At 46.3% G+C, this 15,322-nt stretch overlaps 1 protein-coding gene across 1 annotated transcript; it reads left to right on the plus strand.

Moving 5' to 3' along the window:
- The first annotated feature begins 3,666 nt into the window (after window positions 1-3,666).
- Window positions 3,667-5,214, plus strand: LOC121978519 (phospholipase A1 EG1, chloroplastic/mitochondrial-like). Its single transcript, XM_042530855.1, has one exon. It carries the CDS (start codon window positions 3,667-3,669, stop codon window positions 5,212-5,214), a length of 1,548 nt encoding a protein of 515 aa, XP_042386789.1.
- The last annotated feature ends 10,108 nt before the right edge of the window (window positions 5,215-15,322 follow it).

Consider the following 15,322-nt stretch of genomic DNA (forward strand, 5'->3'; position numbering starts at 1 on the left):
AAAGAATTGATTCTAAATGCTCTAGTCAAGGTTGCTCATAAAGACTTATTCCGGACGCCTGGACTCAATCTCATCCGATCCAAATCAGTCATGGTTTATCCAAATCAATCATATTTTGGTCTAAGCGCCTGGAACCTTTCTAGGGCACTCGGACTTATCCGGGGTGCCTGAACCTGTATTGGGCACTCGAACTTGTCTAAGGCGCCTAACATTTGGGGCGCCTGGAACTGTCTAGGGCTTTAGGACCTCAGGGGTGCCCGGACCTCTAGGGCGCTTGGACCTATCTAGAGCACCTAGAGCAATCCAAGTTGCTTAGAATCAAGTCCAGTTCACTTTGGACTTGATATGGATGCATTAGGTTTGTGTTTGCATATCCCCTAGTTTTGCTTCCAACTCTAGGTTCCTATAAGATAAGCATACAAACAAGCAACATAGCATAATTATGTAAGTCTATCTAACCTAGTAGACTAACCTTTTGTTTGGAGTTCACTCCTTTAAGAGGGTTCACTCCTTTAGGATTTTCCTTTGCCAAGTATCCGATCACATGGACCTATTTGGAGTTTTACCTAACATCTGGTTCTCACTAACCTTCTAGGTTTTTCCTTTGCTAATCATCCGGTCACCCTTGACTTGATTAGACTTTTGCATAACATCCTATTCTCACTAATCTACTAGGTCTTGCCCTTGTTAGTCATCCAATAACCCTTGACTTGATTAGACTTTTGTCTAACATCAGGTTCTTATTAATCTACTAGGTCTTTCTTGCTAGTCATCCAATCAATCTTGACTTGACTAGACTTCTCTTTGCTAGTCACCTAATCAATCTTGTTGACTAGACTTCTTACTTTCAAAAATCATGTCCTGTTTAGATAACCCTTGGTCAAATCTGACCAGACATTGATATATTGTCAAATGTCAAAATCTTAGAGGTTAATTGTACGAACACAACCCACTTAGACTTCACGTCCCATGCTAAGTTTTCTGTTATGCATGATCCACTTGAACTTTTTTTTTACCAAATATTTGATCTTTTATGACTCACTTGGACTTTGCTCTTGTTATTATCTTTTACTAAATGTCTAATCCTTCATCATCCACTTGGACTTTACTCTTGCCTACTCATTGTTGGACTTTGAACTATTATGTATTCGATCAACCGTGATCTATTTAAACTTCTTCACTGTCAAGTAGCAGGTCAACTTTAACCTACTTGATTTTTCACTCAACCATCATTATCCAAGTCAATTAGTTAACTTAGTCACCTTGACCACCACCGATCTTCATTCTAACAAACTCTTTAATCAATAAATATATTGATCAAATATTAAAACTCAATTCCAATCAACTTGAACTTGGTCAACCGAGCTTAGTCAACTTTGTTCAGAAGTACTTAATAGCACCAATAATAATTTTAACTAAAATTATTTGAATATGTATTAGTTATTTTTTAAGGTCAAATTATAAAATTTTAAATTTTATAGATAAAATGATAATTCAAATTCTCTTGGCACAACTCCTTTTCATCACCACAAATTCTAAACCTTAAATTTCATTGCTTTCTACACCCAACATCTCTCAGGCAAGCGATTTCATTGTGATTGTCGTTTACCACCATCTCTATTGAATAGTCATTGTTTATTATAATTCATATATACTTCGAATCAATTAATTATGGAGGTACTTGACTTAGTCTTAAGAAAATTTTCCACTGATCATCAAGATAAATCGAAAAATACTTATAAAGACTCATCCAAGTGACCAACATTCTTAGGATTATTGTCCCACCAGAAGAAAGTCATTATTATTGCTCTATTATCATCTCCCATTAGCCATTAAAATCGATACTTGTGGTTAGCATATATGCTCATCATTCAACAAAAATTCATACAATTTCTCATAAATAAATTTCAAGATTACCATTGTTGTCATGAGTTAGATGAAACACTAGCTCTCCAGTTCTTTTCGATAATATATAGTCTATGAAACAAAAATTAGGAACACTTCAAAACTCATACTACCAAGACTAATTCATTGAAATTTAACTTAAAACTCAAACTCTCTTCTTCGACTAAACCATTTTGAGTTTACGAGGATATTAAAATGATTTATCCTATAAGATTATGTGGTAACAATAATATAATTTTTTTTGGTGGAGTTTACAAGTTTTGGTTAAATTATATAAAAGTAATAAATCCAGTTAATTTAGTTGACTAGGACGTGATTAATCTGACGCTATGGAAAATAGACGGCTAAGAAATTTATCATTACGTGGTTAAATTATGTAAAAATAATAATCTCAACACGATGAGCCCAGAAATTTAACATCTTTTAATTATGTCTTTCATTTAAGAGAATTTTTTTTACAAATATATAATAACAAGAATTTGATCGTAAATATTTAGGTGAAAATTTGAATATCTTTCCGTGACACCGTGATCTTGAAGACGTGGTTAAATTATATAAGCACTATATGCTCATGGTGGTTAGATTATATTTTAAATGAAAAATTAAGAGCATCCGTAACACTAATGTATTATAATATTCACTATCTCATCAAAAGATATGGGGTCCACTGTCACATATTCATTATAACAACATATCTCTTTTACTCACATCCCTTTTAATATTAATATGGGCCCCACCATACACTTATTCATCTCTTTTATTAATTTTTTAAATAATATTAAAAATTTTATAATTTAAAAAAGAAAAAAAATATTAAAAAATGAAGAGAGAAGATGTTCAAAAGTGTTCAAATCTTTGAACACACCTCATTATGGGTGCTCTAATAAATATAGAGAATACTTAATAAAATAATTCGAAAGCACAGAGTCACATGTGTCCTTGTCAACAATTCGAGAAATCAGCGAAAGCGACGCAAATGGCCGGAGAACTCGCTTACGACCGTCAAAATTCCACGTCCCACGTTTAACACCAAATCCTCCTTCCCTCCCTCCCTCCCTCCTTTCAAATAATTAATTAATCAATTAAATAATTAATTAAATCCAAGCCCTGCTCCGCGTTGAATTATCCACTCACAATTATAAACCAACCCAATATTCTCGTGTAGTGTAAAATAGGCCGAGCAGTCGTCGACCGTGAGCTAGTCCAATCCGTCTTGGTCTATATCGTGCTCGCCACGATCCCATAGCTATTTTGAAATTCAAATTGAGATGGTTCCCTAATTTAATTTGTAATATATATCTCAACTTAAACCTAGTGCTCGATGATCATCCGTAACTAATTTATATGAGTTTTGATCGTAAATATATATTACCATGATTCATGTGTCAACTAAAAGCATCTCCAATAAAAACTTTGTTAGAAATTTGTAAAATTAAAACATCTCATCAAAAAGAGCTTTTATGATTATGTATGTAAAATTTGAAAATTTTAATTTATTGAAAACTCAAATCTGTTTTATTTCTTAAAGGTGAAGTTAATAATTAATGTCAATGATTGTTATAATATTTTATTTTATAAATAATTAATAATAAATTTATTTATGGAGAAAATTAATGTACATGAATCATACAATTATATGTGGAGATTATTAAAAAAAAATTCAAATTTTAATCATTGGAATATTTCAATGAATGTGACATATTAAAATCTTAAAAGACGTTCATTCAAAACTTTACCCTAACTTGTACACGCATCGTTGTCATGGCTCATTTGCTGCCGCCGCAAATTAGACCACATCCTTCAAATGGGTCCATAACCGACCACTTAAAGCACAGAATCCTAAACGATATTGCAATGCTGCCAAAACGTTCAAACTCTTTAGTTTTCAAGCCACGTGTCCGCTTTCCACACCGCCCATCGCTCTATATGTATTTCAAGCATTTTCTCCCCTCCACCCTCCACTTGGCCTCCCCTTCCCTCGCCGGCGACATGGCAACCTCCCGCCTTGCGCCGGCCTCCTTCGCGCCGCCGCACCGCGCAGCCCTTCCTAGATCGTCAGTGACGTCGGCGACGGCCGTTAAGTCGAGGAGGACTCCGGGCATGGTGGCAGTTACCACGCCGCAGCCGCCGCACGTTGAGAAGCGCGGGGCAGGGGGGCTGGCGCTGTCGGACGTGTGGAGAGAGATCCAGGGGGAGAATGATTGGGCAGGGATGGTGGAGCCGTTGAGCCCACTCCTCCGCGATGAGATCGTCCGGTACGGCGAGCTGGTGGCGGCGTGCTACAGAGGCTTCGACCTCGACCCGGCCTCCGGCCGCTACCTCAACTGCAAGTACGGAAAGCGGAGCCTGCTCCGCGAGGTGGGCCTGCCCGACTCCGGATATGTCGTCACCCGCTACGTGTACGCCACCCCGGACGCAACGGGCTGTAGCAGGTGGATTGGGTACGTAGCGGTCGCTTCGGACGAAACCGTCCGCAGGCTCGGCCGCCGCGACGTTCTCGTGTCCTTCCGTGGGACGGTTACCCAGGCGGAGTGGCTCGCCAACTTCATGAGCGCACTGCAGCCGGCGCGGCTCGACCCGAGCGAACCCCGGGCGGAGGTGCGGGTCGAGTCGGGGTTCCTAAGCCTGTACACGTCGGATATGTCCGGATGCCGGTTCAGCGAAGGGAGCTGCCGGGAGCAGTTGCTGGCCGAGGTGGCGCGGCTTCTGGGGGAGTACAAGGAGGAGGAGGAGGTGAGCGTGACGGTGGCGGGGCACAGCATGGGGAGCGCCTTGGCGATGCTTCTAGGCTACGACCTGGTGGAGCTGGGGCTGAACCGGGGCGGAGAGGTTCCGGTGACGGTCTATTCCTACGGCGGGCCGCGGGTGGGCAACGCCGGGTTCAGGCGGCGATGCGAGAAGCTGGGGCTGAAGGTGCTGCGGGTGGCCAACGTGAACGACCCGGTGACGAAGCTGCCGGGGATGTTCCTCAACGAGGCCTCTGCGCGTAGGCTGCCATGGGGCGCCGGCGCCGGAGCTTACTACACCCACTTCGGCGTGGAGGTAGCACTGGATTTCTTCGACGTGAGAAATTACCCGATGTGCGTGCATGACATAGAAGCCTACTTGTCGCTGCTCAAGTGCCCTCGAGTGAAGAAGAAGAAGAAGCAGGTCGTAAGTAGTAATAACGATGCTGACGATGGAGTTGTGGAGGTGTTGATGAAAATGGCGAGGAGGTTTTTGGAAGAAGGAAGGTTGGATGTGATCTTGTGGAGATGGCTGGAAGCGGCCATGCAAGTCAGTAACGTGGTGCAATCTCTAAAAATATAATCAGGGATATATTTAATTTCCCTTAGCTTAAAAGTATACGTACATTAATATGTGCCGTCGAAAACAAATTCACAAACTCTTACAAAAACATTAATTGTAATTAATTACCATGAAGCAAATTCTCCAAATGCATGATCATCCTGTCTAGAATATGAGTTACATGAAAATCAATAGAGATGACTTTGATTTTGATGGAAAGATGATTTTACGTACTCTGTGTACATGTGTGTATATGCGTCAGAAAAATGAATCTCCACATAGAATTCAAAGGTATGTAGTAGGAGAATTGATAGTACTTAGACTCTGCACATACTCAGACAAGTATACAGAGTTGATCCGGTTATGTAAAGGGCAGAAAAGGAGATAGGAGAAAGTAGAGGGGCATTTAGGTCTTTTAGGGGAAGCTAGGGCTTTGAAAGGGAGAAAGAGGCTCGGGTTTAGAGAGGGGGGGGGAGCCGCCAGCAGCCATGAAGGAGATTTTTTCTCCTTCTCCAGCTCTTCGCCGGCGTCGACGAAGCCGCCGGCGATCCCTTCTTCTCCTCCTCTCCTCCCTCGCCGGCAGCCACTGCGCGCACAGCAGATCCTCGCCGGCAGCCACCGCGCGCACAGCAGACCCTCGCCGGTAGCCTCCGCGGCCACAGCCGCCGCCGGCAGCCATTACTACCTTCCCCCGCGGCCACAGTCGCAGCCTCCCCTTCTCGCATCTACTGCCGCTGTCTTTAGTGGATATCGTCACCTTCCAGATAGCCGCAGCTCGATACTATTTGGGTTATTCCGGCCATCGCGCCGAGGTTGGGTTCGGCCATCGAGCCGAGGTTGTTCCGGCCATTGAGTCGTTGGGTTTCACTCTGTGCATCTCTTATGATTACGAGCTATCTGTGTTATCCGGCCTGCGTGCCGCGTATCGGCCTACGAGCCATTATGTCTCGGCCTACATGCCGCTTTTCGGATCCGGGACCACGACGACTTGATCATTAGCTCGACCAGCTCATCCATCCATCCGAGGGCGCCCCCCTGGGCCAGGGTACGTTCTCGCACCTTCTTTGCATTTATTTCAATATTCTATTATTATCCGGATATTTATGCATTTGTGGGATTCGCCTCGAGCACCGAGGTACCAGAGACCGGGGGAACCCGGTCGCTGGATGCAGGTACAGTTGACCGGAGGAGGACTCCTGACGATCTGGTCAACGTAGAGGATAGCTCATCGACCGGGTCATGGGGATGCGGTCAACCTTCCAGACACGTCATACCGGCAGGTTCGTTTTCTCAGCTTCCAGACAGGATCAAAATGGCGCCGTCTGTGGGAACGCGCCTGATCTGGAACGTGAAGATGAACGACGCCGGATAGTTCTGCCATCCTCATAATCACGGTCAGTTTTTCTGGTATTTATCCTGTCAGTTATATGATCTGTACTAGTCCCGAAGGCCCCCGAGCCGTTCGGCCGGGAGGTTTGTATCCGAGCCCAGCGCTCGATGTGAAGGCCCGAGCCGTTCGGCCGGGTATATGGTATCCGAGCCCAGCGCTCGATGTGAAGGCCCGAGCCGTTCGGCCGGGTATATGGTATCCGAGCCCAGCGCTCGATGTGAAGGCCCGAGCCGTTCGGCCGGGTATATATCTCACTTGGAGACCGACGAGCACCGTCGTTAAAAATCGAGAGTCGGACCGACGACTATAAACCTCCGGGCGATCGACCAAGAGTCGGGACGCAGTCGGACCGGCGACTATAAACCTCCGGGCGATCGACCAAGAGTCGGGACGCAGTCGGACCGGCGACTATAAACTTCCGGGCGACCGACCAAGAGTCGGGACGCAGTCGGACCGGCGACTATAAACCTCCGGGCGATCGACCAAGAGTCGGGACGCAGTCGGACCGGCGACTATAAACCTCCGGCGTAAGACCAAGAGTCGAGAATCGGACCGGCGACTATAAACTTCCGGCGATCGACCAAGAGTCGGGCAGCGATCGGACGGCGACTATAAACCTCAGGCGGACCAAGAGTCGGGCCGATCGGACGGCGACTATAAACCTCCGGCCGACCAAGAGTCGGGGCAGCGATCGGACGGCGACTATAAACCTCGGCACCAAGAGTCGGGGCGCATCGGCCGGCGACTATAAACCTCCGGGGAAGACCTCGCACGGACCAGCATATCGTGTATTCTATCTCCCCCGGGGTCGAGTTATCATCGAAGGCCCCGAGCCGATCGGCCGGAGGTTTATATCCGCCAACGAAGGCCCCGAGCCGTCCGGCCGGAGGTTTATATCCGAGCCACGGGCTCGGCCCCAAGCCGATCGGTAGGAGGTTTATATCCGAGCCACGGGCTCGGTGCCGAAGCCCCCGGTCGGGAGGTTTATATCCGAGCCCAAGGCTCGCGGCGAACCCCGAGCCGTTCGGTAGGGAGGTTTATATCCGAGCCACGGGCTCGATGCCGAGCCGAGCGGCGGGGAGGTTTATATCCGAGCCACGGGCTCGGTCGAAACCCCGGCCGTTCGGGGAGGTTTATATCCGCCACGGCTCGGCAAAACCCCGAGCCGTTCGGGAGGTTTATATCGAGCCACGGGCTCGGCCGAAGGCGCCGAGCCGTTCGGTAGGAGGTTTATATCCGAGCCACGGCTCGGCAAGGCCCCGAGCCGCTCGTAGGAGGTTTATATCGAGCCATAGGCTCGGTCGAGGACCCGCCGTTCGGTAGGAGGTTTATATCCGAGCCACGGGCTCGGCCAAGGCCCCGCCGTTCGGTCGGGAGGTTTATATCAGAGCCACGGGCTCGGGTCGAACACCGAGCGGCGGGGAGGTTTATATCCGAGCCACGGGCTCGAAGGCCCCGAGCCGTCGGTAGGGAGGTTATTATCCAGCCAAGCTCGGTCGGGCCCAGCCGCTTCGGTAGGAGGTTTATATCGAGCCACAGGCTCGAGTCGAAACCCCGTCTTGGTTCGGTAGGAGGTTTATATCGAGCCACGTGCTCGAAGGCGCCCGTGCCGCTCGGCGGAGGTTATATCAGCCACGGCTCGAGGCGAAACCCCGGCCGGGAGGGTTATATCCGAGCCACAGGCTCGAAGACGAAGGCCCCGTGCCGTTCGGCCGGGAGGGTTATATCCGAGCCACAGGCTCGAAGACGAAGGCCCCGTGCCGTTCGGCCGGGAGGTTATTATCCGAGCCAAGCGCTCGAAGCCGAAGGCCCCCGAGCCGTTCGGCCGGGAGGACCAGTATATCGGACCAGTATATCATATATCTATCTCCCCCGCTCGGGGTCGAATAGCCATCGCGAGCATCTATCTCCCCCGTTCGGGGTCGAGCAGTCCTCGTGACCCGGCATCTATCTGACCGATCGACGTCACCACGGTCGCACGCGCGGCATCGCCCGCCCGACATCTATCTGACCGATCGACGTCGCCATGGTCGCACGCGCGGCATCGTCCGCCCGGTATCTATCTGACCGATCGACGTCACCACGGTCGCACGCGCGGCATCGCCCGCCCGACATCTATCTGACCGATCGACGTCGCCATGGTCGCACGCGCGGCATCGTCCGCCCGGTATCTATCCGACCGATCGACATCATTCCGGTCGCACGCGCGGCATCGCCCGCCCCGCACCTATCCATCCGATCGACTTCACTTCGCTCATCCGGTCGGTATCTTCATGGTCGCGTACTAGGCATCGCTCGTCCGCTCGGCCTACTTGTTGTCCAGCGTGTTGTTCGGTCTGCTATGCTTGCACTCGTCATGCGCTTGTTGTTTTACCGCTCATTTGATGTTTTGTCGTTCGCTCGGCCTCGGGCCGACTATCGACTTGATCCGCTCGGCTTGATTACTATTTCATTCGACACCACTATTATAGCGACCGTTCGAGCGACATCATATTATTGGTTCAGCGATTCGGTTTTGACATCGAGAGCGGTTTAGCTCTTTGCGATAGACTGTCCAGTCAGTCGGACTCACGCCTCCTTCGACTAGACTTGAAGGGGAGGCTTGTGATCCGGTTATGTAAAGGGCAGAAAAGGAGATAGGAGAAAGTAGAGGGGCATTTAGGTCTTTTAGGGGAAGCTAGGGCTTTGAAAGGGAGAAAGAGGCTCGGGTTTAGAGAGGGGGGGGGAGCCGCCAGCAGCCATGAAGGAGATTTTTTCTCCTTCTCCAGCTCTTCGCCGGCGTCGATGAAGCCGCCGGCGATCCCTTCTTCTCCTCCTCTCCTCCCTCGCCGGCAGCCACTGCGCGCACAGCAGATCCTCGCCGGCAGCCACTGCTGCTTTCCCCCGCGGCCACAGCCGCCGCCGGCAGCCACTGCTGCCTTCCCGCGGCCACAGTCGCCGCTGACAGCCGCATCTTCCCCATCTCGCATCTACTGCCGCTGTCTTTAGTGGATATCGTCACCTTCCAGATAGCCGCAGCTCGATACTATTTGGGTTATTCCGGCCATCGCGCCGAGGTTGGGTTCGGCCATCGAGCCGAGGTTGTTCCGGCCATTGAGTCGTTGGGTTTCACTCTGTGCATCTCTTATGATTACGAGCTATCTGTGTTATCCGGCCTGCGTGCCGCGTATCGGCCTACGAGCCATTATGTCTCGGCCTACATGCCGCTTTTCGGATCCGGGACCACGACGACTTGATCATTAGCTCGACCAGCTCATCCATCCATCCGAGGGCGCCCCCCTGGGCCAGGGTACGTTCTCGCACCTTCTTTGCATTTATTTCAATATTCTATTATTATCCGGATATTTATGCATTTGTGGGATTCGCCTCGAGCACCGAGGTACCAGAGACCGGGGGAACCCGGTCGCTGGATGCAGGTACAGTTGACCGGAGGAGGACTCCTGACGATCTGGTCAACGTAGAGGATAGCTCATCGACCGGGTCATGGGGATGCGGTCAACCTTCCAGACACGTCATACCGGCAGGTTCGTTTTCTCAGCTTCCAGACAGGATCAAGAGTGTTAGACCAGAAATCAAGAAAAAAATTCCCGGCGTAGGTCCTCCGACGTTCAAGTTAGGTCATTTTTCTCCGAAAAAATAGTGTACGATGGACGGAAAAAAAATTGTTAAAGACGAGTGTGGATGTGTGCATACCTGGCCAAGGAAAAGGATCTCCCTTTTTATATGACGTTGTATACCTTTAGAGTCTACCGCTGTTAGAGAATATCGGGTGTCAGGGCATGTCGGGTGAGAGATGATGTACGACAACCTCCTATTGGTAGAAGGAAGGTTTTACTTTCAAGGAGTGGTAGGTCACTGAAATATTCCCTGACGTAGGACAGCTATTCTTTGACAGGAGGTTACGATTCTCTGACATTGTTGTCGCTTAGTGCTTTCCGTCCCGCCTAGGTTCAGCTATAGACAGTTCGGGATGACCGCTCAGATGTGCTACCAGGATTATGCCTTGATAAAGAGGATGAGACGTGATGAACCGACCAGGTTTTATCTGAGACTATGACGAGGGATCCATCTTTCACGATTTGACCGTTGAAGAGTCGGTCGGGAGTTGTCTTAGTAAAAGTACCGAGACCATCTATAAAGCCCGAGTTAGGAGAATCCGATCAGTTTGGGGCAGGCCAGGGACTAGTCCAAACTTCGTCTTATGTCTCAGATATGGGGACTTGCCTGACTGTTTCTGACCAGGAATTATACAACTGATTCCGCGAGGTAGTCTAACTCTCGTTTTTCCTTGACTGCTGACCGCTGACCGCTACGTTATTTTGACTATTGACGAACATGCCCTCTTGACTTTTGACCATCTCGTGTTCTTGACTTTTGACTTCTTAATCTTATTGGGCCCCTCCTTTACGTACCGTATCACATGACATTCGATTAATACCAGTTATAAACAATGCAAAAGAGATCAGCAATCAATAGCTTCTTCTTCCTTCTCTCGCTTTTCATTTTCCCTATAATTTCTTGAATCTCATATCAGGGTTATCAAGAAGTTGCCCAATTCAGTTGAAACAATTAGGTCAAGTGAAAGGAGTAGTTGAAAGTTTAAGTTTATATATAAACAAGTTATAAACGTTAATTATGTTACAAGTACTTGAGTTGATGTTACCGATGAGGGATGTCACCTAACTGAGAGCACTGGACGACAGAATTGAAAAAATGGAGATTCTACGACTTAATTGGAAACATAGTGGAATTTTTAATTAAGAGAACTTCATTGTTTTGCATATGAAGATAGCACTTCCCTCTTCTCGAGGTCTAATGATTATCTGGCATGTCGACCTAACCTTCACTTTAATTTCCAAGAAGAACAACTTGATTTGGGGTGAAGTGTGCTCAGATGAATAATTAAGTACAATTCATCTTCTTACCCTCTGTTTGAATAGAGTGAGAGAAGATTTATTAACGGAAGGGGAAGGAAGAGAAAGTAAGGGGAAGTAAAGTATTTAACTTCTTTTTGTTTGAGGGATGGAAGGTTCATTAGCATAACATGTGTTACTTTGTTTGGGAGGAAAGAAGGGAAATGAAGATTAAATAGATAAAGTTAGAAAAATATCCTTATTTTTTAAATTAGAAAATTTTCATAATATAGTTGAGGTCCACTTAGATTTAGGGAGGCATCATGAAGTTGAAGGGCATAACATGTTAGATCGAAGTCCACTTAGAGAACAAGTGTGGCTTCTTTAAATGAAAAAATTAGGGAACAAGACCTCGATCAAGGGGCCAGCAATGACCTAAAACCTAAAGTGAAAATATAAACACCAGGAAAGCAAGGTCTCAAGAGGTGTCACATATATACAACCTCACACCTAAGAACTTAAACACTATGAAGTGTCTTGAAATGAAAAGGATATAATATCTCATGTTAGGGTCCCAAGAAGTGTCCTAAATGATAAAGTCATAAGACCTTAGTTCTCACAGGAAAATTTAGACCCCAAAGGCATGCAACCTAACAAAAAAGGGTATAATAATTCGGGGCCTAATAAGTATTCTAAAATAATAATAATAATAATAATAATAATAATAATAATAATAATAATAATAAGACCTCAAACTTAGAGTTAAACATAAGCTAAATAAGATATTAATTATTAATTTTTTAAATCAGTGGGTGTGTTTTTCTTCTAATGAGTGTCTTCATTTAGTTGTGATAGGTGCTTGTATTTTTCTAATAATAATAATAATAATAATTTATTATTAGAGCACATATACACTTGTTTAGTTATATAAGTTTCTTCATTAAGTTGTAGTGGGAGATTTCGTTTTATTGAGCTATATTAGGTGATTTGCAATCGATTCATAGCTAGTCAAGATTCATCAAATTTAAATTGACTCGAGTTGGTTTTGATATTTGATTAATATATTAGTTGGTTGAGACGTAAAGTAATTAAAAGTTGATCGGATATTTGATAGTCAATTAATATGTTAGTTGTTTGAGAAAAAGTTAAGTAGGTCAATATTGACCGAGTATTTGACCGTGAAAAAGTTTAAGTTGATCATGGTTGACTAGATACTTGGCGGTCAGAAGTCCAATATAGAGTTGACACGAGGCGGAAAGTCCAAATGGGTCACGATTGACTGGACACTTGGCGGTCGGAAGTCCAACATGGAGTTGGCACAAGACGAAAAGTCTAAGTTGTAGGATCATTGCGTGTCAATAGAGGGGGTGAAGAATATCAACCGTCAATTTTTGTTGCATTTTTATCGTTCATTTTTTTTATAAAAAAAATAAATAACATTCATAGATTTACTTGGCTCCCAACCCCTAGGGCCAATACATCCAAGACCTACACACTCAGCATGAGTCCACTAATGCTCTCATTTCAAAAAAAATTTCAAAGGTGGAGAAACTCATCTTGTTGGAACCCCAAAGTTGTTTTGGTATGATAACAAGTTAAGTTAGGTCCTATGTTGTTCTAACCTTGTGTCTAAGTGTGCAGAAGTTTAGGAGCACAGGTAGTCGAGCGGAAGACGCAGCTAGCGAGAAGGACGGCACGCGGTGCGTCCGGGGGACGAGGCGCTGCGGAAGAGTACACCGACGGACGAGAAGGAAGCATGTGGTGGTTCCGAGGGACGAGAAGCTGGAACGGAAGACTGCTCGGGGAGAAAGAGACGCAACTAGCTAGAAGGTCGGCACGGGGTGAGATCGAGGGACGAAGACTGCGAATGAGTACGCTGGCGGACGAGAAGGAAGCACGTGATGATTCCGAGGGACGAGAAGCCGGAGCGAAAGCCTATTCGAGAAGACCGGAAGTTGGGTTCGGGTGAGCTCTATTCCGGATGGCAGAGATCATCCAAGCAAGCGGATCCGGAGTTGAAGACTCGGATCGAGGCGAACTGAATCAGAGCAGAGGCCCCTGACGAAAAAGTCAACTGGTGTTGACTTTATGGCTCCGGGCGCCCGGAACCATTCCAGGCACTCGGAACAACCCGGGGCGCCTGGAATGCTTCTGGGCACCCGGACCTGAATTTTGACCAGGATCGTGTCAATCGTTGGGGGATAAAGTTTTATCTCCCAGGGTGCCCGGAACCCCTTCGGGGCGCCCCGACCAAGGCTATAAATATAACCTTGGTCCAGAAGCTTTTCAATCAACACAAGCAATTCACTTCCAACACTTGTACGCTCAATTTCTAAATTAGCTTCTCTGTTTTGCGCTTCAACATTGTACGAGGCTTCTCCGCCTGAAGGAGTATTTAGTGCTACATTCTCGTCTCCCCGATTGTAACTAAGTAAATCCCGGTGTGCCTCGTCGTTTCTGTCTTTCTACTTTTAAGTTATTGCTTTTCTGTTTTATACAAGTGTTTATTTGAAAAGTCGAGAAAGGTTATGTTTTTTATTTTTGCAGGCTATTCAACCTCCCCTTCTAGCTGGCCCAGCGGTTCAACAAGTGGTATCAGAGCCAAGGCGTTTCAGGAGGACTAACCGTCGATCGAAGGAAAGACGATGGCCAGACCGAGCATCTATCCGTCGAAGTTCGAAGGGGATTTCGCTACTTGGAAAAAGCGAATGCAGATATTTTTTACAACAGATTTTGAGTTAATTCTAATATTGAAATTTGGTTTTGTAGCTCCAGAGGGCAAAGAAAAATATCAATGGACGAAAAGGAGCATGCCGACTACGTGGCGAACGGCAAAGCAGAGTACCATCCGGATCGGGAACTACGACTCGACAAAGGAACTTTGGGAGAAGTTCCTTGAGTTGCACGAAGGAACGTCCGAAGACAAGCTCGCTAGACGGGATCTACTTCATAATCAGCTCACCAGCCTGTGACTTGGGGAAGATGAGACAGTTACGCATCTGCACTCAAGAATTAAAGAAATCATCATCGGACTGTCGAATCTTGGAGAAAAGGTAAGTAACCGAGATTCGTTAAGGTACGCGTTAAATTCTTTTCCGAGAAATTCAAAATGGGCATCACTAGTAGATGTCATTTATATTTCAAAAGATTTAGAAATAATTACATTAGAAGAATTATTCTCGACATTTGAAGTGCACGAATCAAGATATGCAGGTTTGAAAGAGCCCAAACACAATGTCACCCTCAAAGCATCGAGAGACAAACCTGAGTCAGAGTCTTCTCTCGACGACGAGGAAATGATAATGATGGTAAGACGGTTTAAAAAACTTTGTAAATCTAGAACCTCTAACCATCCGCAGGGTAAAAAGAAAAGGATGATCTGCCGCTACCACTGCGACGAAGAAGGACACGTCAAGGACAACTGCCCCAAGTTAAAGAACAAGGACAAGGATAAAGGTAAGAAGCCTGTCCAAAAGCGCAAGGTCCTAAAGGCGACGTGGGATGATACGTTGTTCGAATAAGAAGTTGAGGCGTTCTCTGGGCTCGCATTAATGGCGAGTCATCAAGACGACGACTGCGATTCAAGTTCTTCCGAAATGAGCATCGAGAGCATCGATGAAGGGAGAGCTACGTCGGAAGAAAGTAGCAATTCAGGGGGAGACACGGATAACGAGATCGACAAGGTAAGTCAGATACGATCTCTTCCTCCCAATAAACTCTTTAAATTTGTTAAATTGTTAACAAAATATTACTGCAAATTAGAAAAAGAAAATAAAAACTTAAAAGTAATACTAGCTAAATCTTGCCCACTAGAAGATTTAGAAAAATCAAAATTAGAAAATGAAAAATTGAAATCAGAAAGTGTAAATATGAAAATTCAAGTAGA

Source organism: Zingiber officinale, chromosome 4B (genome assembly GCF_018446385.1).
Source record: "Zingiber officinale cultivar Zhangliang chromosome 4B, Zo_v1.1, whole genome shotgun sequence".
Taxonomy (NCBI): Eukaryota; Viridiplantae; Streptophyta; class Magnoliopsida; order Zingiberales; family Zingiberaceae; genus Zingiber; species Zingiber officinale.